Consider the following 21,323-nt stretch of genomic DNA (forward strand, 5'->3'; position numbering starts at 1 on the left):
GCACAAGCAACCGCCGTCAACAAAGCAGCCGCCAGCGGCCAGCGGCTACGTGAGGCACGCCACCCACCCGCAGCGGCAACATGTCTCGGCACTTGGCCGCGTCTGCACACCTGTGACAGCGATGCCGTGACGTCTGCTCTTCGCTTACGCACATCTCCGCTTGACCGGCTCCTCCTCGCCCAGTAACACCCGCCTTTTGCTTTTTTGTGTAATGCATATACAGATGTTACAACCCAAATGGGACATGCTAATGAAACCGAAAAGCATCTACTGAATACCATGCACTGCTGCCAATCCACCCCCGCGGCACCGCTGCAGCTCCGGCTGCGCACTTCCCTATGCCTTGGTGACAGGTGCACCCGACCAGCGGCGCCAGAGCTCGTCCATGACGCGCTTGCGCTCCATGGCGGCACCGCCCTCGCCGGCCATGACGCTCTTGTTCTCGATGGCGCGACGCGCAAGGTACGGCAGTACCTCCTCAAGCTTGCCGTACGCGATGTACTTGAGAGCCACGGGGAGGCCGTCCGAGTCGAGCGTCTCGGCGACCTTGTCGGTCAGGTCGTCGCGCATGCCGTACAGCTGCGCTACGAACACCTTGCCGCGCACATCGTCGCGCAAGACGAGGGGCGCGACAGCGCCCGTCATGTGCCCCTCGGCCCCCTTCGGCACCTGGCGCTTCACCAACCCAGTACGCTCGAGCTCGTTCAGAACGTGCTCGACAGACTCGGGGTTGTGCGTCGCGTACACCGCCGACAGCGCAAGCTCGGGGTTCGGCCCATCCAGCTGGCGCGCCATCGTTTCGACAACCTTGGACACGGACGTGTTGTACGCCCGGTCCGTCGCGGGCTTGTTTGGCCAGATGGGGTTGGTGCCGCTGCGGCCCTCCTTGATCCAGCGCGCCGAGTCGGCGACATTGTACGCGCCGCGCACAAGCTTGACGCCCAAAGCGTACCCGTTCGCCTCAGCGTCCGCGATCATCATGTCGAGGAGGTACGGGGCGCGCGCGAGGTAGCTCTGGAACGTGCCGAAGACGATGGGGCCAGCGAACGGCTTGCCCGGCTGCGGACGGTTGAACTCCTGGGCCAGGAGCAGCGTGAGAGCATCCATAGCCGGCTGCGTCTCGGCGTGCTCGGCGTCGATGAGGAGCTTGACGTTCTTGTCACGCGAGAGAGCGCTCATCGCGCGCATCTTGCGCCAGAGCGCATTGAGCTCGTCCATGTCCGCGTCGGTTACGTTCAGGTCGGTGGCGAGAATGCCCTGAGGTTCGAAAGATCCGATCGTCGGAACGACGGCGTTGGCCATAGCGGGCGGTGCAACAATCGCCGCATCGCTACGCTGGGGAACACCAGGGAAGGGGATCTCGGTGATGCTTGCCGATTGGGGTTGGTCGTTGGCCACAGGACGAAGGCGGCAAAGCGTAGTCGAGGCACGCTCCAGGACGGCGGGGTCGATGAGACCGGACTGGCGATTAGCGATGCACTCATCGTCGCCTCATTCCGAAATCACAATGACTCACAATCTTTACGGCAAACTGCGAAGAGCCGGTCTTGCCACCAGCCTCAGCCAAGCGGCGCTCGTACTCGCCAAGGGCCTCAATGGCCATCATGTCCTGACGATAGTTGTGTTCGTGGAGAGCGTGCTTGGCGTCCGCAAGACCGTCACCAAGCTCGGCCTCGGCGCCATAGTTCAAGAGAGCGCCGATACCGCGCGTGTTCATGAGTGCAATTGTCTCCATGGTCTCGGGGAGATCTTCCCCGGCAACGAACTGGGAGAAGAACGTGCGGCGGATCACAGCGTTCGTGACGGCGGCGACCCCTGGGATACGCGACTTGGAGAACGCGTCGAGAAGGGCAGGCGCGGCGTCGACCACAGCCGGCATCCCGCAAACGGTGTAGACGAGGTAGGCACGAATGAGATCGGCCGTGGGGACGCTGGCGATGTTGGAGCGGGTGGTGGTGGGTTCCTCCTCGGTGGTGCGGCCGTAGGTGGTGAGTGCGGCACCCGTGGCGAACACCACCGGCATGGTGGCCCACATCAAGCGGCGCGACCCATGCCACCCCGACCCCGAGCCGGCAGCGGGCCCAACCGCGGGCCCCGAGTGCGTCGACGCCGAAGCCACAGAGGCAACACCACGGCGCGCCGCGCGGAATGCAGATGGCAAGTTGCGGAGGGATCCCCGGAAGAACATTGGTGTTGATGGGATGGGATAGGTAACGAGGAGTGTTCGTCCAGACCTACCCAGATATATACACAGTCCCACCCGCGCGTAGGACGAGCGAACACTCGTCGCTCCATGCATGTGACGTCCGTATCGTCTACCTGCTCGTCGCCACCATGACCGAGCGCTTAGCTAGAGGCGAGCAGCTTCTAGCCGCCGATAAGGGAATTCCTTATTCCTTCCTAATGGAGATTATGCCGTGCCTTGGTCCCGATCCGAAGGTCTCCATTGTACCTGCGTCTAACCGCCGGAGGTCGCCGTGGTATGTACGCGCGGTATGTGTTCCGGGAGGTGTGGAGAGGCCGAGCGCCGGCCGAGATACACATAGGCGTTTGTTCGTGGGCGTCAAGCTCCATTCCAGTGCACCGAACATACATATATTGATGCTTCACGACGTCTTTTGAGGCGCTCAATAGCTCACGAAGGATTCGCAAGGTGCTCCAAAGTCGAAACGCATCGTTTCGGTCGGCGTTCTCCTTGCCACCCTTCTCCGAAATGCCACCCGGCTCGAAGTTACTGCCGAGGGATGCCGATCTTGACCCCTGCCACGTTGTGGTTGATAGAGTCGTGAGCCAACCGACAGATAAAGCCGAGTGGGCAGATAGTGGGGTGCGCGGTGGAGGCGGCGAGGACAATGGTCCGCATCACGGACCAACGGATCTGAGCGTCGTCTTACTAGGCGCCGTGGTGCCCAAGCTTGGTTCTACTGATCGGCTGGTTCAGACAACGACGACAACAACTGTGTCGCCGTCGCCCACCCAATGCCCGATCTCTTGACCTTCTTCCATTTCTTCCACCGGTTCCCAGGCTCCAATGGCCTCCGGTGCCTCAGGGTGAGGCCTTGCAGTCCAGACTCGCACTGCTGGAACCTTCATTTGGCGTGCCACGCGCTTTTGAAGCGAGGCAGCCGTAGCGGAAGGTAAAAGGCGAAGAGTCATTGTCATGCCATTGGGAGGAATGACGTTCAGGTCTTCGATCAGTGACGATCTGGGGCAGACTTACTGATCATCTTGGATTTGAGGTTGGATGATACTTTGAGTGGGGGGGCCTTGGGTCCAACATCGTGCTTTTGTATGAGCTCCGTGTACCGACCCCAGGCATCACGCTCAGCTGCTGGTAGGCGATCGACGTAGTGAATGTAGAATAGCTCCGAGTCCCAGCGTTCGGCTGAGGTGACATTGGACCCGTTTAATGACTTCAGCGCAGCCAGCTTTGCGATGAGAAGTGGCCTATCCGATCGCACGTCTCCACTCATACGCAATGGATCGGTGTTTTGCTTGGGCACTCCGTCTTCGCAACCGGCGCAGGAAATACGAAGTTTCTGTAACCGCCCGCTAGTCCAATCGTCGAGGCGGTCAATGTCTGCCCACATGGAGATGTGAGTGTCAACGAGCGTGAGGCCCGTGAGATACGGGAAGGCGGGTGCGGATCCGCGAGGTGAGATACTGCGGATACCGAGTTCAGAGAGCTGAGCCGTTGTGAGTCTCGCGTGAGCTAGAACCATACGAGGGAGTCTCACGATGGAAGGGCGGAGAGACCACAAGCGACATTCGACCACGAGTCAACACCGCACCCATCAATGCTAAGGACCTTCAGGCGGGCCATCGCAGCCTTGACATTTTGATCATGACGAGGGGAAAGGGTTACGATGTCAGAGTTGTGGTTAAGAAACAGCGTTTCAAGGGAGGGGAAGAGTGAAGCTACGTCCACCGCCTCGGCCCAGCTGAGTGCCGATTTGCCGAGATGCAGCTCTGAGACTGTTGAAAAGCAATCGCGAAGCCTCTTCTGCTCTTCGGAGGCGATAGAGCTGACATCTTGAATTCGTGAGTGGCTGGAGTCAGCCACTGCCTCGTCCTTCATCTCACTTCAGGATGAGCACTCTGAGCCCCGTAAGATGCGAGGCGATGTCTCCAACATCACTCCAGGTTGCAATGAGGTTCCTCGACAAGTCCAGAGCGCGAACGCCTGCGGTGAGTGGATGCTACACATATACCCCTAGATACCTTTCAACCGCTGTTTGAGAACGATACGCTGACGTTCGCTCCCTCCAAGTCGGGACACCCACTCATTCTCGAAGCCTACCTCGCGCAGCCGCTCGAGCCGCCCAATTCGCCTCACGACATCTCGCATCCCCGGCGCCTCAACGACAATCCGCGAGTCGCCAAGAAGCACGACGTCGGCGCCTTCCCTTCCGTTGGCCCCTTCTCCTTCCAATCCTCCATAGCGATCCTCGAGCGCCGCCACGAGGTCAGCGCCCTCGACCAGCGGTAGCGACGCGGAAGAGTACTTGATAAAGGCGCCGGCACCGGGATGACAGCGAAAGAATTGCACACTGTTGTACTCGCCAGAATGCTTGCCACGGGTTGGGTCGTCATATTCGACGCCGAGCCACGTCGAGTCAAGGCCGGGTAGCGCGCCAATATAGCGCAACGTCAGGGGAGCACGCGTTCGTGCGTTGAGGTACCGCCTGCCGACTGCGTACTCGCACATGACGAAAAGTTGAGTAGCAGGAGAGGGAGAGATCGATGATGTGCGGACGTGATGCAAAACCAAGATGCAAGAAGCAACTGGGTGAGCTCGGTCAACATGTCAGCATTCGCGAGCTTGGTTCACCTCCACCAGTTATCAGGTACCACCACGTGGTCTCGACGTGGCATGAGTGGAAGCGCCACACCGCAAGCCCGACTATTTCCGCGGGCACCACCGTACGCGGCTCTCACCCCAATGGCCCGGAGAGCAGAGGTAGGCCGAGGAAGGTGGTGCAGGCCACTCAGAGCTCGGCTATAACCTACTACACTAGTCTGATCACCTCCGTCTTCTCACCACTCCAGTCCGCCATGTCCATGCTTGTCCGTGCCGCCCCCCTCCGCGCCGCTCGCGTCGCCGCCGCTCGCCAGCAGGTCCGCTTCGCTCACTTCGAGAACGTTGTTGACAAGTGCGTCGCTGCCGTGTGCTCCATGTGTGCGTGTGCTAACGCACGCCCGTCTCTCTCGCGACTCTCTCCCATTATGCTCATCATGTCCTGCGCGCACATATCCCCTCGTTCTTACATCGCATGGCCCTCCGCTGTCGCAATACTCCCCACATGCACTATCACGTCATCCACACATCTTTGCGGCTCCCACCAACAGGACCATCCCCACCAGCGTCAACAACAAGTTTGGCCTCGCTGCCAAGATGGGTATCTACATCACCTGCGGCTTCGGTCTGCCCTTCGTACGTATCCTCCTCTTCTTGCCCACCATCACCTGCATTCATGGCTACTTTCGTCCTTGCTGACCGTAGTTCGCCTCGTGGTACCAGATCCAGAAGGCCAAGGGCGCTTAAACAATCATACAATATGCATCGATAGGACCTGGCTGCAAGATACGCAGAGCGTCTGGCGTCAGTGTGAAGTTGAATGAGATGGCCGTGACTACCCCAGCTGTCACCGCCAGAAGGAATGGACAAGGTAGAGGGAGGCGTCTCAGGCGGTCCCGGCGCGCCCCATTGTCCTTTTGTTCATTCATGGGCGTCGTCCTCCCTGTCCGGGCTTCAACCTTGGGTCTCAGCCTCGTCATACAAGTTGTGCTTTGGCCCCTCTTCGCCTGGACATGTGAGCAGGACATGTACGCATCCTTCTGGCCAGTTCATGCCGCAGGCCTCGGCGTTGTCCATGGATCCCAACCTGCACGGACTGGTGTAGTTTCATGACGCCCCGAGCCACTCCGATCATTACATGAGGGGGACAAATACAGTGCCACGAGGTTTGCATGCGTCATATGAGAGAGTGTGCGAGTGTGACTGCATGCAGCATGGTTGGGTGGCCATTCTCAACGCGTCTCATATTCTTTACTCCTGCGTCAGCTCTCTCAGCAAGCATGGACGGCCTTCGCGTCGCAAAGGTCGAGAACGTCGTCCTGGAGGGCACGGCACGCTCGCCGCCGCATGCTCGCCTCCGCGTCGAGGGCACGCTTCACCTCACTCCCCACCACCTCTTCTTCTCGCCAGCGTCGCAGGACGGGGTCAACATCGAGAAGCCGCGTGCGACGGCCACCGACGGGGAGATCTGGATTCCGTACCCCACCATCAACGTGCTGCAGCGTCTACCACAGAGCGCCGCAGGCAAATATCCTCTGCTCGTGGGCACCAAGACGTTTGACACGTACACGCTATTGTTCGAGAAGTGGGGCGAGGGCGGCGCTGAGGATGTGTGGGCCAGCGTACGCGACTGCGCCGTCACCCGTATGTTCTTGTGTGACTCTCAGCTGACCCAAGAATCCGTTGAACAGCTGTACGCTTTCTTCTACACTCTTCCACGCTCGCCGCTGGCCAGTACAAGTTCGCTTCCCGCTTCGAGTCCATCCCCAGCCTCCCTCGCCCCAGTCCCTTCCCCCCTTTCCCCCAACCCGCTACTGCCACCGTCATTATCTGCCGATGCACCGTCGCCGGGTGCTGTCTCTGGCACATCCAAGACCGCCGCAACCGGGTGGGGCGTGTACAACCCGCGCACGGAGTTTGCTCGGCAGGGCGTAGGCTCGCGCACGCGCGCGTGGCGCTTCACGGACATCAATCGCGACTACAGCTTTTCGCCGACGTACCCCGCTAAGCTCGTTGTTCCGACACGCATCAGTGACTCGGTACTAGCGTACGCGGCAAAGTACAGGAGCAAAGCGCGCATTCCCGCTCTCTCATACTTGCACTGGGCGAACCAAGCGAGCATCACCCGCTCGTCCCAGCCGATGGTGGGGCTCAAGGGTAACCGGTCCGCACAAGACGAGCGCCTGGTCGAGTGTATTTTTACCAGCCACCAGTCGCCCGAGAGCGCCGGCTCGTCACAGATCACACCATCCGCAAGCAGCTCAAACCTCGCTGCCCTCCCCGCGGCGCAGGTGTATGGTGCGACGTGCACGAACCTTATCATTGACGCACGCCCCACGACTAACGCCATGGCCAACGTAGCCAAAGGTGCCGGCTCCGAGAACATGGACCACTACAGGTGGGCCGAGAAGGCATATCTCGGCATCGACAACATCCACGTCATGCGAAACAGTCTCAAGACGGTGGTTGAGACGCTCGCTGAGGCGAGCGCCGGTGGCATGCCTGTTGATCGCGAGCGACTGCGCAAGTCAGGTTGGCTTAAGCATCTGACTGCCATCCTTGATGGGAGCGTTATGATTGTCAAGAACATCCACATCAACTCGTCGCATGTGCTCATTCACTGCTCAGACGGCTGGGATCGCACCTCGCAGTTGAGCGCGGTTGCGCAGCTCTGCCTCGACCCCTACTATCGCACTCTGGACGGCTTCCGGGTGTTGGTGGAGAAGGATTGGCTGTCCTTCGGTCACATGTTCATGCACCGCTCGGGGCATCTGTCCTCTTCAAAGCTCTTCACAGCGACGCCAGACAACATCGACGCAATGGACGATGAGAGCGACGATGACTTCGGGATCGCCGTTAAAGGGGCGCAGGCCTTTTTCGCGTCCATGTCCAAGCAGTTCACCTCGTCATCTCATCTGAAGGAGATCTCGCCCGTCTTCCATCAATTCCTGGACTGCGTCCGTCAGATCCAGCGTCAGTTCCCCGAACGGTTTGAGTTCAACGAGGACTACCTCCTTGACCTGCATTATAACCTGTACGCCTGCCAATTTGGCACATTCCTTTTCGACAATGAGCGGCAGCGCCGCGTTGCCGTCTCCGGCAAACCGTACGTGGAGCGTACGGTGTCGGCATGGGAGTGGTTCGACCTGCCAGCCCAGCGCGCTTCCTACCTCAACGCGGATTACAAGCCGGAGCTGGACGACCGCTCTGCTCGGGGTCCAGATGCCGACATGGGTGTACTGCACCCCGACCCGCGCGATGTGCGCTTCTGGCATCGTCTTTTCAAACGTGCCGATGAGGAGATGAACATGTCCGAGGCCTTTCGCGAGCCGCAACCGCCCGAAGCACTTCTCGTGGCGCCGTCTAGCGCGGCCGACCCGCGTCCGAACGTTAGGGTAGCTCCGCGAGACGCGGCCGCAGCGCATGTGCCGCCTCCAATTCTGCCGTACGCGCCGCGCGTGGTTTCCACGCCAAAGCGACCGGAGCCGATCCGCGCGTCCTCTAGCACCGGCTCCCAGACCACGATGCCGCGCGGAAAATGGAGCTGGAACTCGGTGGGCTCAGGTGCCCTCAGTGCGTTCAACACCATCCGTTCAAGCGCAACGGACGCCTACACCCATCTTCGCGAGCGCACGGACGAGGAATCGCCTCAAAGAGAGCTGGGTAGTTTTGAGCCAGGCACGGGCATCGGCGAGGCGCGCACGGTGCGCGGGCCGCTCGAAGCCAACCCCTGGGACGACGATGTTGCGGTGCGAACGACAGCGACATCGGCGCTAGTCCCAGAAGTAGCGCCGATCAGCGGCGGCCTCGTTGGCGAGGGTGTGGGTGTGGCTCGTGTGCGGACGAGGGAAGAGGTGAGGAATGGCCTACCGGCCAGTCAGTCAAAGCCGGCGCGAAGCACGACTGCTGAGCTCGCCGTCAACCCCTGGAGCGACATACCACGGCAGAGTCTTGCGGACCTGACTCTCGCCGAGGCCGCCTCCGCGTTGCGTGGGGAGAAGGAGGTGAAAGGTACAGTGGTTAATGAGGCGCCGAAGCCGGATGTCGCATCGGCGCCTCGTGGGAGTCACGCGTGGGATCCGCTGGGCGCGACATAGATAGCATTGCATATGTGTACAATATCTTAGCCGAAATTGGGCGCAGACTAGTTGGGACCACCATTTACGGCAATGCTGGTGAAGCAGTAGGTCTCAAACGGCGGCGGAGTAAAGTGCTGAGCATTGGAGGCATGTTCGGGAAGCGCGATGGTTATCAAGTACCTCGTGAGCAGACTGTCATTGGGGGTTGCAGCCGTGTTCACAGAGTTGCGCCCCCCTTGCCCCTTGCTCTCGACACTCCAAGAAGCCCAAAAAGCGACGCGAGCCAACAAGGTGCTGCATGGACATCGAAGAATGCAGGAGAGATATCGGGGTGCCATGAAGGCAGGAGGTGGGGTCGCAGTGGCGACGAACGACATGGTTGCGGTGGTGGCGAGCTTCGCTTGTGGCCCCGAGACCGGCTTGTTCGCCGCCACTGATGGTCTCAGAGGCGGCGAACAAGAACATAAAAGCGGTAAACAAGACAGCGTCGGGACCAAGTATAACGTATGGATCGTGTATGCGCTCGTTCTTGAGGATGCGGGACGCACGCTGGACGAGATCAACGAGGTGTCGCCGCATTGGAGCGATCTATCTGAATTTCAGTGAGTGTATGACAATAGCGCATTGCTAACTCCAGCCCCGAGATGGCGCGTGCTGATGCCCAGCTGCACGCAGCAGGCGTCGTGCACAGGATCCGCGACCCGTGGAATATTGCGACGCGCTGCCCCCGAACCGATGACGACAACGAGCCATTTCCCCACGACCGCCCTCCCCTTACGCTCCTCAACTTTGAGGACGCCACTTGTCGCGGCGATGCGTCGTACGAGCTCGCCCTCTCGAGCGAGCAGATGTATTTACAAATGGTGTTTGGTTCTGCGTGGGAGCAGGCCGCAGCGGGCGCGTGACGAGACGTTCTCCTGATTGTACATGTCCTTGTGTGAAGATGCGAAGATGATGTGCGCCACCTCCAGAAAAAAAACACGGGTGCAGCGAAACGCAGAATCGCTTTGTTCGGAGAGCGAAGCACAGGGCCGCCACGCATCTCGCTTGCCTGCATCACACATCTGCTCAACCCGCTTCTGCATCTCATTCCTCAAACCTTCCACCCTTTCCATAACAGTGGAGGACAACTTTCATCAAATTACACCTGGCCTCTCCCTCTGCTGCTAGCTGACTGTTGGGTCTAAATTACACCCATCTACACACACACGAGGAACAACTCTCAGCTCCCGGGCCGAAGCCCCCCAATGGATAAGTGGTTGCCACTCACGAGCTCCTTTGGGTGCCCTTCGTTTACACTTTCCAACTGCCTGAAGACCGGCGGCAGGACACCCCGCACTACCATAGAGAGGAGACATCTTTGTGATCCTGCTGGCGCGAGCTGGGGTTCACAGGCCTCTTTCTCCACATATTTCGCATCAATTGCTGTGTAGACACATTTGTTTCTGCTAGTTGTCCGTGTGGAGGTGGCCACACCTTTGTTGTGTGTAGGTTGTTGTTTTGCCACACTGGACTGCATAGACTGATGACTGCTTGCGATAGCGACGCGTGAGAAGGCCGCGACACTGTGTGTCACTAAGTCATATCGCTTGTCCTACAACACAGGATGCAAATGAAACTCTGCCATACTGCGCTTGGTCTTTCGTGCCTACGTCGTTTCCTGTCACGCTCCTCACCATCGGCTTCCTCTGCATCTTGACTACATGCACCGCCATCAGCTGCGCACTGGCGAGACCAACCGCCTGTGAGCGAGAGTAGCAACAAAGGGCGGTACAAAAGGTGGAACCGCTTGGGCGATGCAAAATATATGCGTACGCGAGGATGCCTAGAAAAATGACAGAAAAACTGTACAGAGAGTGTACAAACAGTACAAAGCAGTTTAATAGATCTTTACAGAGCCGGAGAGGCGATCCCTCTCTATGTACATCTCGTACATGTCCTCTGCCATTCTCTCACGGATCATCACCGTACTCCCTCATACGGCTCGTCAATACTCGTCCGTGTACGCTCGAGCAGTTCGACCTCATACCGACCTTTGTCGGTACCCTGGCTCACAGGACCGAGGTCAGAGGTCCGAGGCGGTTGACTGAATGTCGGGTGTGGAGGTTGACTGACGACATGTCGGGAGGTTGACAAGTCGACTGAAGCGGCTGACCTGCATGACCTGGCTGGTCGTCCTTATGAGTGGACCACGTGTCAGCTAGAGTCAACAAAGGTCAAGCGATGGCCCGGCACGAGGGCGAGAGGAAGCACCGATTCGAGGGCGAGTGTGGTGGTGGTGGACATAGGGGAGAACTACATGTGTCGGTTGATGACATACGAGGTTCGCCGTGAAAGGTCAAGCTCGAGAGAACCCGGCCATGACAGTCGCTCAAGAGCGATCCGGATGCGTGGGTTCATTTGAGTATGATTGCCATGAGGTGATGCCGGTATTTCGAGTGATGTGTCAAGGTGTCGCGGATGCCAGTCAGTGGCACCGGACCAGTACGTCGAGTGTCGATATGGGATATAGCACTGACGATAATGTTTGAGGAGGGATCTGATGTTGGCCGCCAGCCGAATCCTCTTCCGCGTGGACAGTCTCCACTTGCTACACGGGCGCCTCTCAAGATGGTCGCACAGAGTCAGGCGCCGTGCACGATTCGAACACGGCGCCAGTGGGGACGAGTAGGGCTCGCTACGTCTTTAGTAACGTGAACCTCCTGCCGCTGAAAGAGGCTCATGGCTGCTGAAATTGCCATTGCCATCCCTCAACACTCCTCGGGGGACAACTATGATCCCCGCCGCTGGGAAAGGCGTCGGCTCAGAACTTGCCAGCTCAGAGTACTTGCTGAGCGGTTTGTACTCCCTGCATCTTTGGTCGTACACCCCCTCCTGCCTGCGGCGTGAGATGTATGCCGCTGAGACAATGTCCACAACTACTACACAACGAGTACCTATTGTCTCTTCCTACAGATGCAAGCGAGAGTGACAGTCTGTCCAAACCTCACACGCTCAGTGGTGGTGGAATCGCTTGTTGCTTAACTTTCACCAAGAGTCTTTACGTCACATCGCTTATCGCCGAGCCTTATCTTGTGCCTTTCAAAGCAACCGAAAACCCGAATCCATCATCTGCTTGTCTCTCATCTCTCTCAACCACAATGGCATCCCCCACCCTCTCCCCCCCTCCGGCCTCCGTAGACACCGCAGCCCACGCCCTCTACGTCCTCCTCGACAGCAACCTGCCGACAGGCGGCTTCGTCGCCTCGTCCGGCCTCGAATCGTACGCGAAACACGGCTTCCTCTCGCCCTCGCGCGCCTACGGAGTCGCCGACGCCCCCGATATCCGCGGCGCGCGCGCCGCCCCCGGCCGCGAATGGGGCGCCGGCCGCGCGCCGCAAAGCGCCGCGCCCCTCGGCCCGTCCAAAGCCGGCCCGGCGCTCGCGCAGTTCGCCGCCGCCGAAGTCGACAACTTCGCAGCCAGCACGGCATGGTACCTCCGCGAAGCGTGGGCGTGCGTGCGCGCCGCCCTCGCCGCCACGGAAGACGGACCCGAGGGGTCAGAGGAGCCAGAGGAGCCGGAAGGTACACAGATGGCGGTCGCCCGCCTCGTGCGCCTCGACGAGATGCATGAGGCCACGCTGCTGTCGCATGTCGCGCGGCGCGCGTCGCGCGCACAAGGCGTCGCGCTGCTCACGCTGTATGCGCGCGGATTGAGTGCGCCCCCGGGCGTGTATGAGGCGGACGGGGAGGCCGGGTGTGCCGACGGCACGGTGGACGAGGGCGGCGAGGGCGGCGACGCGCGCGCAGCGGCCCTCGTGGCAGCGTACAAGCGCGCTGTGCGGCGGGGCGCGCCCGGCCACTTGGCCGTGTGTTTTGGCGCCGTGTGTGCCGCGCTCGGCATTGACTATGGTGCGTTTCCGTGGCGGATGATGCTGACGCAGACACCGCGCACCACCTGTACCTCTTCACACACGCGCGGTCGCTTCTGTCCGCCGCCGTGCGGCTCAATGTCGTCGGGCCGTATCTCTCGACGCAGCTCCTTGCGCATCCCTTGCGGAGGACCATCGCAGGGGCTATGAAGAGCGAGGCAGCAGGCCCCGAAACAGACGGGTTTGAGGGAGAGGGGGGAGACGAGTGGGCATGGGCCGAGGAGGCGGAGCGCGGACCCGCGACGACTTGGCCCCTCGGCGAGATCCTTGCGGCTAGGCATGACTTGCAGCATTCGCGCATCTTCAACTCGTGATGCAGAGGAAAGGCGACGGGAGGGAAAGGGGGAGACGGGCCCGTGTAACAAAGCACCGCATAGCATAGCATGGCATAGCACCACATAGCATAATTGACCAATGTACATTCTTAGACGCTGCCGTTGGGCTTCCTCTTATCAGATCGACAGAGCGTCTGCCAGCGGCTGAATCACACCATTAAGGCGCCCTCTCGACGCCCGCCAAGCTCCCGCTCCCACTCATCACCTCGCTCCTGCGTGTCCAGTACATGCATTGAATGCTTGAATGCGGATCTAGCCGCGACTATGAAGATGAGAGTACAGTGTCTAAGCCCCAAGGACCATGGTGAGCAGTGCCATGCGGATGAACAGGCCATACCGCATCTGGCGGAAGTAGGCAGCGCGGCGGCTGTCAAAGTCGACCTCGGGGTCGATCTCGTTGAGGCGCGGGAGGGGGTGCATAACGATCGCACTCTCCTTCGCGCGCGCCAGGACATCGTGGTTGATCACGTACATGTCCTTGACGGCCTCGTACTCGGCCAGGCTGTCGAAGCGCTCCTTCTGCACGCGCGTCGCGTACAGCACGTCGCTGTAGCCGATGACCGCGTCCAAGTTGGTGTGCTCGTACCACTTGATGCCGGCGCGCGTCGCCTCGGCCTTGACGTAGTCAGGCATCTGGAGAGACGGGGGCGAGACGAAGTTGAGCGTCACGTCGTAGAGTGACAGCAGCTTGACGAGCGAGTGCACGGTGCGCCCGTTCTTCAGGTCTCCGATGAGGGTAACGGTCACGCCGTTGACAGAGCCAAGCTCCTCACGGATGCAGAAGACGTCGAGGAGCGACTGCGAAGGGTGCTCGCCGATGCCGTCGCCAGCGTTGATGATCGGAACGGGGGACGACTTGGCGGCCTCCTTCGACGAGCCGACCGAGGGGTGGCGGAGCACAATGGCGTCCGAGTAGCACCCAAGGGTGCGGATGGTGTCCGACAGCGACTCTCCCTTCTGAACCGACGAGGTCTCGGCAGTAACCTGCACGACCTCACCACCGCAGCGCTTCATGGCCGCCTCAAATGAGGTCGAGGTGCGAGTGCTGGGCTCGTAGAAGAGAGTGGAGAGGACGCGGCCGCGGAGCGTGTCGACCGATCCCTGGCGCTCGACCTGCGTGCGCATCTCCGAAGCGAGGTTGAAGAGCGCGTGCAGGTCATCCCTGGTGAACTGGCCGACCGAGAGGATGTGGCGGCGTGCGAACGCGGGGTGCGGCTGCAGCGAGGGGAAGACAGGGAGAGGCGAAGTCTGGGCGACCGGCTGGGCAGCCAGCGACATGAGCGAGGGCTGCTCGCGCGCCGGCGTGCCAAGCGGCATAGTGCCCATGGCAGGCGAGGCCAGCTGGCTGAAGCTCGGGCGGGAGGTGCGAGTGAACGACGCGCGCGAAACCATAGCCGGGCGGGCGCCGACGCCGAATGAAATGTCGCGGCCGAGGGGCATCGAGAACGCGGTGCCGTCGAGGACAACCGAATGGTTGTTGATCACGACACGGTGCACGCCACCAGCCACCGACTTGCCAGTGAGCGGCGACCAGTCACCACCCTCCTCGAGCTCGAAGACCGACGAGCGGTTGACCTCGACCTCCACGTAGGTCTGCGCCTGCTCGGGGATGTCAAAGATCGCGCGAGGGTTGTCCGCCAGGCGGAGGGTGATGTCCTCCAGGGTGAGGCGACCATCACCGACAGCAGTGAGGAGAAGAGGGAGGGTCTCCTCGATACCGCTGCGGGCCGAAACCTTCTTGCCGAGGGCCTGGCCAAGCTCGTAGGGAAGCACGCCGACCGAGAAGATGTCGATCGTCTCGAGGTTCTCCCAGAGAGCGGCCTGGTCGTCCTGCGAAGGGAGCACCTTGGCGGCCTCAGGGAAGTCGGCCTGCGAGAAGAAGAGGGCGTAAACGGACACATCACAGGTGACCTTGAGCCCCTTCTCCTTGGCGAGGGCAATGAGAGCCATGTCATCACGCGTCGACACCGAAGCGATGTGGATGCTGCGGTTGTTGAGCGACGCAAGGAGGAGGATCGAGGCGAGGTCGGTCGCGCGCGCGTCCGTGACAATAGGCTTGTCCTGAGGCCAAGCGGCGAAGTGCTGTGCCACGCTGGCAACCTTGTTGCTGGGGCCGAAGAAGTTGTTGAAGGGGATGAAAAGGGCCTTGGCGCCGGCCTCAAGAGCCGAAGCAAGGCGCGATGCGTTGTCGGGTGTGGCGGCGACAGAGAACATGTAGTCGCAGTGGGCCGCGCCAGTGGCGTTCTGCTGGGCGCGCTGGAGCGAGATCTCGTCTTCAACTGCCGAGCGAACACCCTGCGGCACCATCTGGACGGTGGTGAAGCCGCCACGGATAGCAGCCTGGGTGGCGACGCCAAAGTCGGGCGAGCCAGCCTCGGCGGCACCGGGGACGAACGACTGGACCGAAACGAGACCAGGGAAGGTGAAAGTCTTGTGGCTCGTCTTGTAGTCGACCGAGGTGATGTCGAAGGTAGGCTTGCGGATGATCGCCTCAATGAATAGCTTAGCGCACTTGACGTTGGTAATCAGGGGTACGGCGTAGTCGACAGCCATACGACGCGAGCGGTAGCCCTTGGAGATGTACGACGCAGGACGGCGGTAGCGGTTCTTCGAGGGCAAGTTGATGTACAAGTCGATGAGGTTGTTGGCAAGGTGCTGCTGGAGCGAGTACTCGGACTTCTGGGGGTCGTTGTCCTCGCCCTCCGGAAGCGCCTCGAGATACTTGACTGGGATGCCGTGCTCCTGGATGAAATCGGCGGTACCAGCCGTGGCGAAGAGGTTGTAACCCAGCTTGTGAAGCTTGTGCACCGAGGGGAGCATCTCGAGCTTCTCCTTGAACGAGCCGAACGAGAGCAGGACGTTCTTCTTCGGGGGGCGGATGCCCGTGGAGATAAGGGCCTTGAGGTAGGCATCGTAACGGTCCTTGCCGAAGCAGGCCACCTCACCAGTGGAGGCCATCTCGACACCGAGAACGGGGTCGGCGCCACCAAGACGAGAGAACGAGAACTGGGGCACCTTGACACCAACGTAGTTGGGAGGCATCTTAACGTCGGGGTAAGGAGTGACGGGGAGGCCAAGCATGACCTTGGTTGCCATCTCGATGGCGTCGATGCCGGTGACCTTGGAGACGAAGGGGAACGAGCGGGCGGCACGGAGGTTGCACTCAATGACCTTGATTTCGTTGTTCTTGGCAATGAACTGGATGTTGTACGGGCCAGTGACATTGAGGGCAGCACCGATCTTGGCGGTGGCAACCTCAATCTTGCGAATAGTTTCGGGGTCGAGGTCCTGGGGCGGAAGGACAAGGGTGGCGTCACCCGAGTGCACACCGGCGTTCTCGACGTGCTCCGAGATGTAGTGCATGACCATCTTGCCGTCCTTGGCAACGGCGTCCATCTCGATCTCCTTGGCGTCCTCAATGTACTTGGAGATGACGACGGGGTGGTCGCGCGAGACCTGAGTCGCGGCACCAAGGTAGGTCTGAAGGTCGTCCTCGGTGAAGACGACGTTCATTGCCGCACCCGAAAGGACGTACGAGGGGCGCACAAGGACGGGGTAGCTGACCTTGTCGCAGAACGCCTTGGCCTCGGCGAACGAGGTAAGCTCCCTCCAGAGCGGCTGGTCAACCTCGATCTTGTCCAGCATACGCGAGAACTTGTAGCGGTTTTCGGCGGTGTCGATCATCTCGGGCGAAGTGCCGTAGATCTTAACGTTCTGGCGGTGAAGCGCAAGCGCGATGTTGTTAGGGGTTTGGCCACCCATCGAGAGGACAAGACCAGACGAGGACTCAATGTCGTAGATGTCGAGGACGGTCTCAAGCGAGATGTTCTCAAAGTAGAGACGGTCGGCCTCGTCGTAGTCGGTCGAGACGGTCTCGGGATTGTAGTTGATCATGACAGTCTTCATGCCGTTCTCGCGAAGCGTGCGGATGGCGCGGACGGCGCACCAGTCAAACTCGACCGACGAACCGATGCGGTACACACCCGAGCCCAGAACCATGACACCGTTGTCGGTGAAGGTAACATCGTGCTCAGACGCGTTGTAGGTCGTGTAGAGGTAGTTGGTGAATGCCGGGAACTCGGCGGCGACCGTGTCAATCTGCTTGACAAACGGCGAGATGCGGGCGTCCGAACGGAGGCGGCGGACGGCGAGCTCGTTCGAGTTGATCGTCTTGGCGATCTGACGGTCGGAGAAACCGAGCTGCTTGGCGTTGCGGAGGAGCTCGGCGGGGATGGTCGCGGCCGAGTACTTGGCCATGACATCCTCGGTCTTGGAGATTCTCTCGAGGCGGCGGAGGAACCAGGGGTCAATGCTCGACATTTCGTTGATCTTCTCGACCGAGTAGCCGAGCTTGAGGGCCTTGGCAATGGCAAAGAGACGCTGGTCCGTTGGGTTGCGGATCTCGTGGTCAATGTCCTCGACGTCAATGTTGACGCCAAAGCCACCCCAGCTGTCGTCGATGCAGCGGATGGCCTTCTGGATGGTCTCCTCGAAGGTACGGCCGATAGCCATGACCTCACCGACAGACTTCATCGAGGACGAGAGCGCGGTCGAGACACGGTTGAACTTCTTAAGGTCCCAGCGGGGAATCTTGACGACGCAGTAGTCGAGCGAGGGCTCGAAGCAGGCAGTCGTCTTCTTGGTCACCGAGTTGCGGATCTCATTGAGGGGAATGTTGAGACCGAGTTTGGCGGCAATGAAAGCCAAGGGGTAGCCGGTGGCCTTGGAGGCAAGAGCCGACGAACGGGAGAGACGCGCGTTGACCTCGATAATGCAGTACTCCTTGGAGTACGGGTTGAGGGCGTACTGAATGTTGCACTCGCCGACGACGCCGAGGTGGCGGATGACGTTAACCGCAGTCGTGCGGAGCATGTTGTAGTCGGCGTCCGAGAGCGTCTGCGAGGGGGCGACGACGATGGAGTCACCAGTGTGGATACCGAGGGGGTCGAAGTTCTGTCATTAGTAACTGTCACTAAACACAGATCAACTCTACTCACCTCCATGTTGCACACAGTGATGCAGTTGTCCATGCAGTCACGAACGACCTCGTACTCGACCTCCTTCCAGCCCTTCATCGACTTCTCGACGAGGACCTGGGGCGAAGTAGCAAAGGCCTTGTTGCAGAGCTCCTCGAGCTCATTGACGTTGGTAGCGAAGCCCGAGCCGAGACCGCCGAGCGCGTACGCGGCACGGACGATGACGGGGTAGCCAATGCGGGTAGCGGCGGCCTTGGCTTCCTCGAAGTTGTTGGCGGAGGACGAGTCGGCGCACTTCTCGCCGATCTCCTCCATGGCCTGGGCGAAGAGGTCACGGTCCTCGGTGGTGATGATGGTGTCAATGGGAGTACCAAGGACCTTGACGCCGAGGCCCTCGAACTCGTCCTTGAGCTGGACACCGACGTTGAGGGCGGTCTGGCCACCGAACGTGCAGTAGATGCCGTCGGGCTTCTCGTGCTTGATGATGCGGCGCACAAAGTCGGGGGTGACCGGAAGGAAGTAGACCTTGTCGGCGAGACCCTGGGAAGTCTGGATAGTGGCGATGTTGGGGTTGACGAGGATGGTGTAGATGCCCTCCTCCTTGAGCGCCTTAATGGCCTGCGAGCCCGAGTAGTCGAACTCGCCGGCCTGACCAATGGAGAGACCACCGGAGCCAAGGACAAGAACCTTCTTGACCTGGACGCGAGGGAGACGCTCGCGGTGCGCGGCGAGCTCGCCGCCGGGCATGTCGATCGAAACGAGACGACCCTCGGCGGCAGTGTTGACGACGCTCTCAAGGAAGACGTCGAAGAGGAACTCGGTGTCGCGAGGACCCGGGGCCGACTCGGGGTGGAACTGGACCGAGAAGAAGGGCTTACCGTTCTTGCCCATCCAGATACCCTCGTTCGAGTTGTCGTTGGCGTTGGTAAAGAGCGGCTCCCAGCCGTTGTTCAGGGTGGTGACATCCACCTCGTAACCGTGGTTCTGCGAAGTAATGTAGCAGCGTCCCGAGGTGGCGCACGTGCACGGCAGGTTCATGCCACGGTTGCCGTACTTCATCTTGCGGGTCTTGGCGCCGGAAGCGAGGGCGATGAGCTGGTGTCCGAGACAGATACCGAAGATGGGCACCTTGGAGGTCTCAAGGGCGACCTTGAGGTTCTCAATCGTGGCCGTGGCCATGGATGGGTCGCCGGGGCCGTTAGAGACGAACAGGCCGTCAAACTTGCCGGCCTCCTTGTTGAAGTCGTAGTCCCAGGGGACAACCTTGACCTCAACACCGCGGTTGCGGAAGCAGCGGATCTGGTTCCACTTCATGCCGACGTCGATGGCAAGAATGCGAATGGTCTTGCCCGTGCGGGCGTTGAGCTTGGGCTCCACGCCGGTCTGAGCGGTGTAGACGACGGGCTCCTTGATGGAAACCTTGGCGACAAGGTTGACCTGGTTGGGGTCGGCGAAGGGGACGGTGTCGTAAGCGCTCTGCCAGGCGCCAGGGGCGTCGGAGATGGAGGCGGGGGAGCCAAGGCCGCCGAGGATACGCTGGGCAACGCCGGTGAGCGAGCCACTGGTGGGGTCCTCCTTCTTCTGAGCGAGCACGCGGCCAAGCAGAACACCGCCCTCACGGAGACGCTTGGTGAGCATGCGGGTGTCGACACCCCACATGGCGGGGACGCCCTGCTCCTTGAGCCACTGGCCGAGGCTGCTCGACGCGAGGTGGTGCGAGTAGCTGGGGTGATAGTTGGCAATGACAAGTGCGGCGACGTGAATGCGACGGCTCTCAAACTCGATGGGGATGCTGTCGAGGATGGCCTCGGAGGCCTTGTTGAGAGCCTCGGCGTTCATCTCCTCCGGACGCTCGGGCACACCATAGTTACCGACCAAAGGGTAAGTGAGAATGAGAATCTGGCTCTCATACGAGGGGTCGGTGAGCGACTCGGGGTAGCCAACCATGCCTATGCGTCAGGCCGGCAGTCACCAGCTGGCTCGAGCAACTCACCGGTCTGGAAGACACACTCGCCGGAAATGCTCTTGTCGGCACCAAACGAGTGGCCAGAGAGGGCGAGGCCATCAGCGAGCTCAAGGACCATGTCACCGCGGCCCATGGCGTCATCCCACTCGGTCTCGCCGGCCATAAAGTCGATACCCTTGCTAGACGCGGGGGGGTAGAGAGAGCCAACGGGAAGGGGAGTGGAGACGGCGGTGCTCGCGCTGGCACCACGGGCAACCGTGACCTTGGGGGTCGGGGCTGGGGAGCCGGGGGAGACGGGAGTAGTGCCCGCGGGCACCTCGTCGTGAGCGGGAGCGACCATATTGTCTGCTCTACACGACTGGAGGGGAAGTTGTGAGAAGGGAGGAGAGGAAAAGTTTTCCAAGGCTAATGACGCGGGCTGCGCTTGGTGTAGGCTAAAAGCGGAGGCAGTGGTGGTGACGGTGGTGGTGGCTGCCTTGTGCTAACCGAGGAGGGATGCTAGCGCGAAGGGGAGGCCTTTTGGGAGGAGGAGGTCAGCAAGAAGAACGAGAGGTTGCTGGCACTGGGTGCATGAAGAAGAGAGAAGAGGAGAAGAGGAGAAGGAGAAGAGAGAGAAAGAGAAAGAGAGAGACGAGGATTGCGCGAGAGTGGGCGTGTAGGGAGGGACGGAAGCAAATTGTAATCAACCATCACCTCATCACCCAACCCAGGGTGACTGCCCTCTGCGCAATTTTTCTGCATTCGGACGTCCGACGCCTCCTCGGAACGCGACGCCATGCACATGTTATTACAGTATGCGCGTAATAGTATACGCATTATTAGATCATCTAGAGTATTCCCAGGGTAATAACGAGCGCTTGGCTTTGAATGCAAAAGTGGAGGTGGATCGAAAATTTCGATGAGCGCGCGTTCCAGGTCCCTTGCCTCGGATGCCCTTATCCGCTCAGGCCGCTCAACGTCGCTCTCGGCCCAGACCAACCATGTCTCCTAGGCAACTCCGTCGCCCCTCGCCGCCTCGCCGCCTCGCCGCCACCCCGCCGCTCCTCTCACCCGGCGACTGGCGATAGGCATGGCTGAACGCGTAATTTTGGGCTATTGGGGTCCACTTTATTCGATTGGTACGGGGGCCTAAACGGGCCCCTCATTTACGCCAGGCGCGCCAGGACACGCGGTATGACAAGCACGTGGCCCCGGACAATGACGTGTGGGTGTTGGATGATGATTGCGGAGGAGCAGAACGTGGCACTGTGGCGGATGG

At 60.4% G+C, this 21,323-nt stretch overlaps 7 protein-coding genes across 7 annotated transcripts; 4 read left to right on the top strand and 3 right to left on the bottom strand.

The window, feature by feature from the left end:
* Positions 1–336: 336 nt before the first annotated feature.
* COLE_07160 (uncharacterized protein) lies at positions 337–2,023 on the bottom strand (the record flags this gene model as incomplete). Its single annotated transcript, XM_018424828.1, has 2 exons — positions 337–1,461; positions 1,517–2,023. The coding sequence occupies 2 exons, from the start codon at positions 2,021–2,023 to the stop codon at positions 337–339; spliced, it is 1,632 nt and encodes a 543-aa protein (XP_018278002.1).
* Positions 2,024–3,194: 1,171 nt separating this feature from the next.
* Positions 3,195–4,708, bottom strand: COLE_07161 (uncharacterized protein; the record flags this gene model as incomplete). The annotated part of the gene is made up of 4 exons (XM_018419379.2): positions 3,195–3,702; positions 3,738–4,049; positions 4,084–4,183; positions 4,222–4,708. 4 exons carry the CDS (start codon positions 4,706–4,708, stop codon positions 3,195–3,197), a joined length of 1,407 nt encoding a protein of 468 aa, XP_018278001.1.
* Positions 4,709–5,055: 347 nt separating this feature from the next.
* Positions 5,056–5,545, top strand: COLE_07162 (uncharacterized protein; the record flags this gene model as incomplete). The annotated part of the gene is made up of 3 exons (XM_018425443.1): positions 5,056–5,153; positions 5,350–5,434; positions 5,504–5,545. The coding sequence occupies 3 exons, from the start codon at positions 5,056–5,058 to the stop codon at positions 5,543–5,545; spliced, it is 225 nt and encodes a 74-aa protein (XP_018278000.1).
* Positions 5,546–6,078: 533 nt separating this feature from the next.
* Positions 6,079–8,895, top strand: COLE_07163 (uncharacterized protein; the record flags this gene model as incomplete). The annotated part of the gene is made up of 2 exons (XM_018419378.2): positions 6,079–6,442; positions 6,476–8,895. The coding sequence occupies 2 exons, from the start codon at positions 6,079–6,081 to the stop codon at positions 8,893–8,895; spliced, it is 2,784 nt and encodes a 927-aa protein (XP_018277999.1).
* Positions 8,896–9,252: 357 nt separating this feature from the next.
* Positions 9,253–9,782, top strand: COLE_07164 (uncharacterized protein; the record flags this gene model as incomplete). The annotated part of the gene is made up of 2 exons (XM_018425442.1): positions 9,253–9,479; positions 9,515–9,782. The coding sequence occupies 2 exons, from the start codon at positions 9,253–9,255 to the stop codon at positions 9,780–9,782; spliced, it is 495 nt and encodes a 164-aa protein (XP_018277998.1).
* Positions 9,783–12,017: 2,235 nt separating this feature from the next.
* On the top strand, positions 12,018–13,102 carry COLE_07165 (uncharacterized protein; the record flags this gene model as incomplete). Its single annotated transcript, XM_018421418.2, has 2 exons — positions 12,018–12,768; positions 12,801–13,102. The coding sequence occupies 2 exons, from the start codon at positions 12,018–12,020 to the stop codon at positions 13,100–13,102; spliced, it is 1,053 nt and encodes a 350-aa protein (XP_018277997.1).
* A 306-nt stretch (positions 13,103–13,408) lies between these two features.
* On the bottom strand, positions 13,409–20,405 carry COLE_07166 (uncharacterized protein; the record flags this gene model as incomplete). The annotated part of the gene is made up of 3 exons (XM_018426752.2): positions 13,409–18,076; positions 18,121–20,048; positions 20,093–20,405. The coding sequence occupies 3 exons, from the start codon at positions 20,403–20,405 to the stop codon at positions 13,409–13,411; spliced, it is 6,909 nt and encodes a 2,302-aa protein (XP_018277996.1).
* Positions 20,406–21,323: the final 918 nt, after the last annotated feature.

Source organism: Cutaneotrichosporon oleaginosum (assembly GCF_008065305.1).
Source record: "Cutaneotrichosporon oleaginosum strain ATCC 20508 chromosome Unknown ATCC20508_contig06, whole genome shotgun sequence".
In the NCBI taxonomy this organism is placed as follows: Eukaryota; Fungi; Basidiomycota; class Tremellomycetes; order Trichosporonales; family Trichosporonaceae; genus Cutaneotrichosporon; species Cutaneotrichosporon oleaginosum.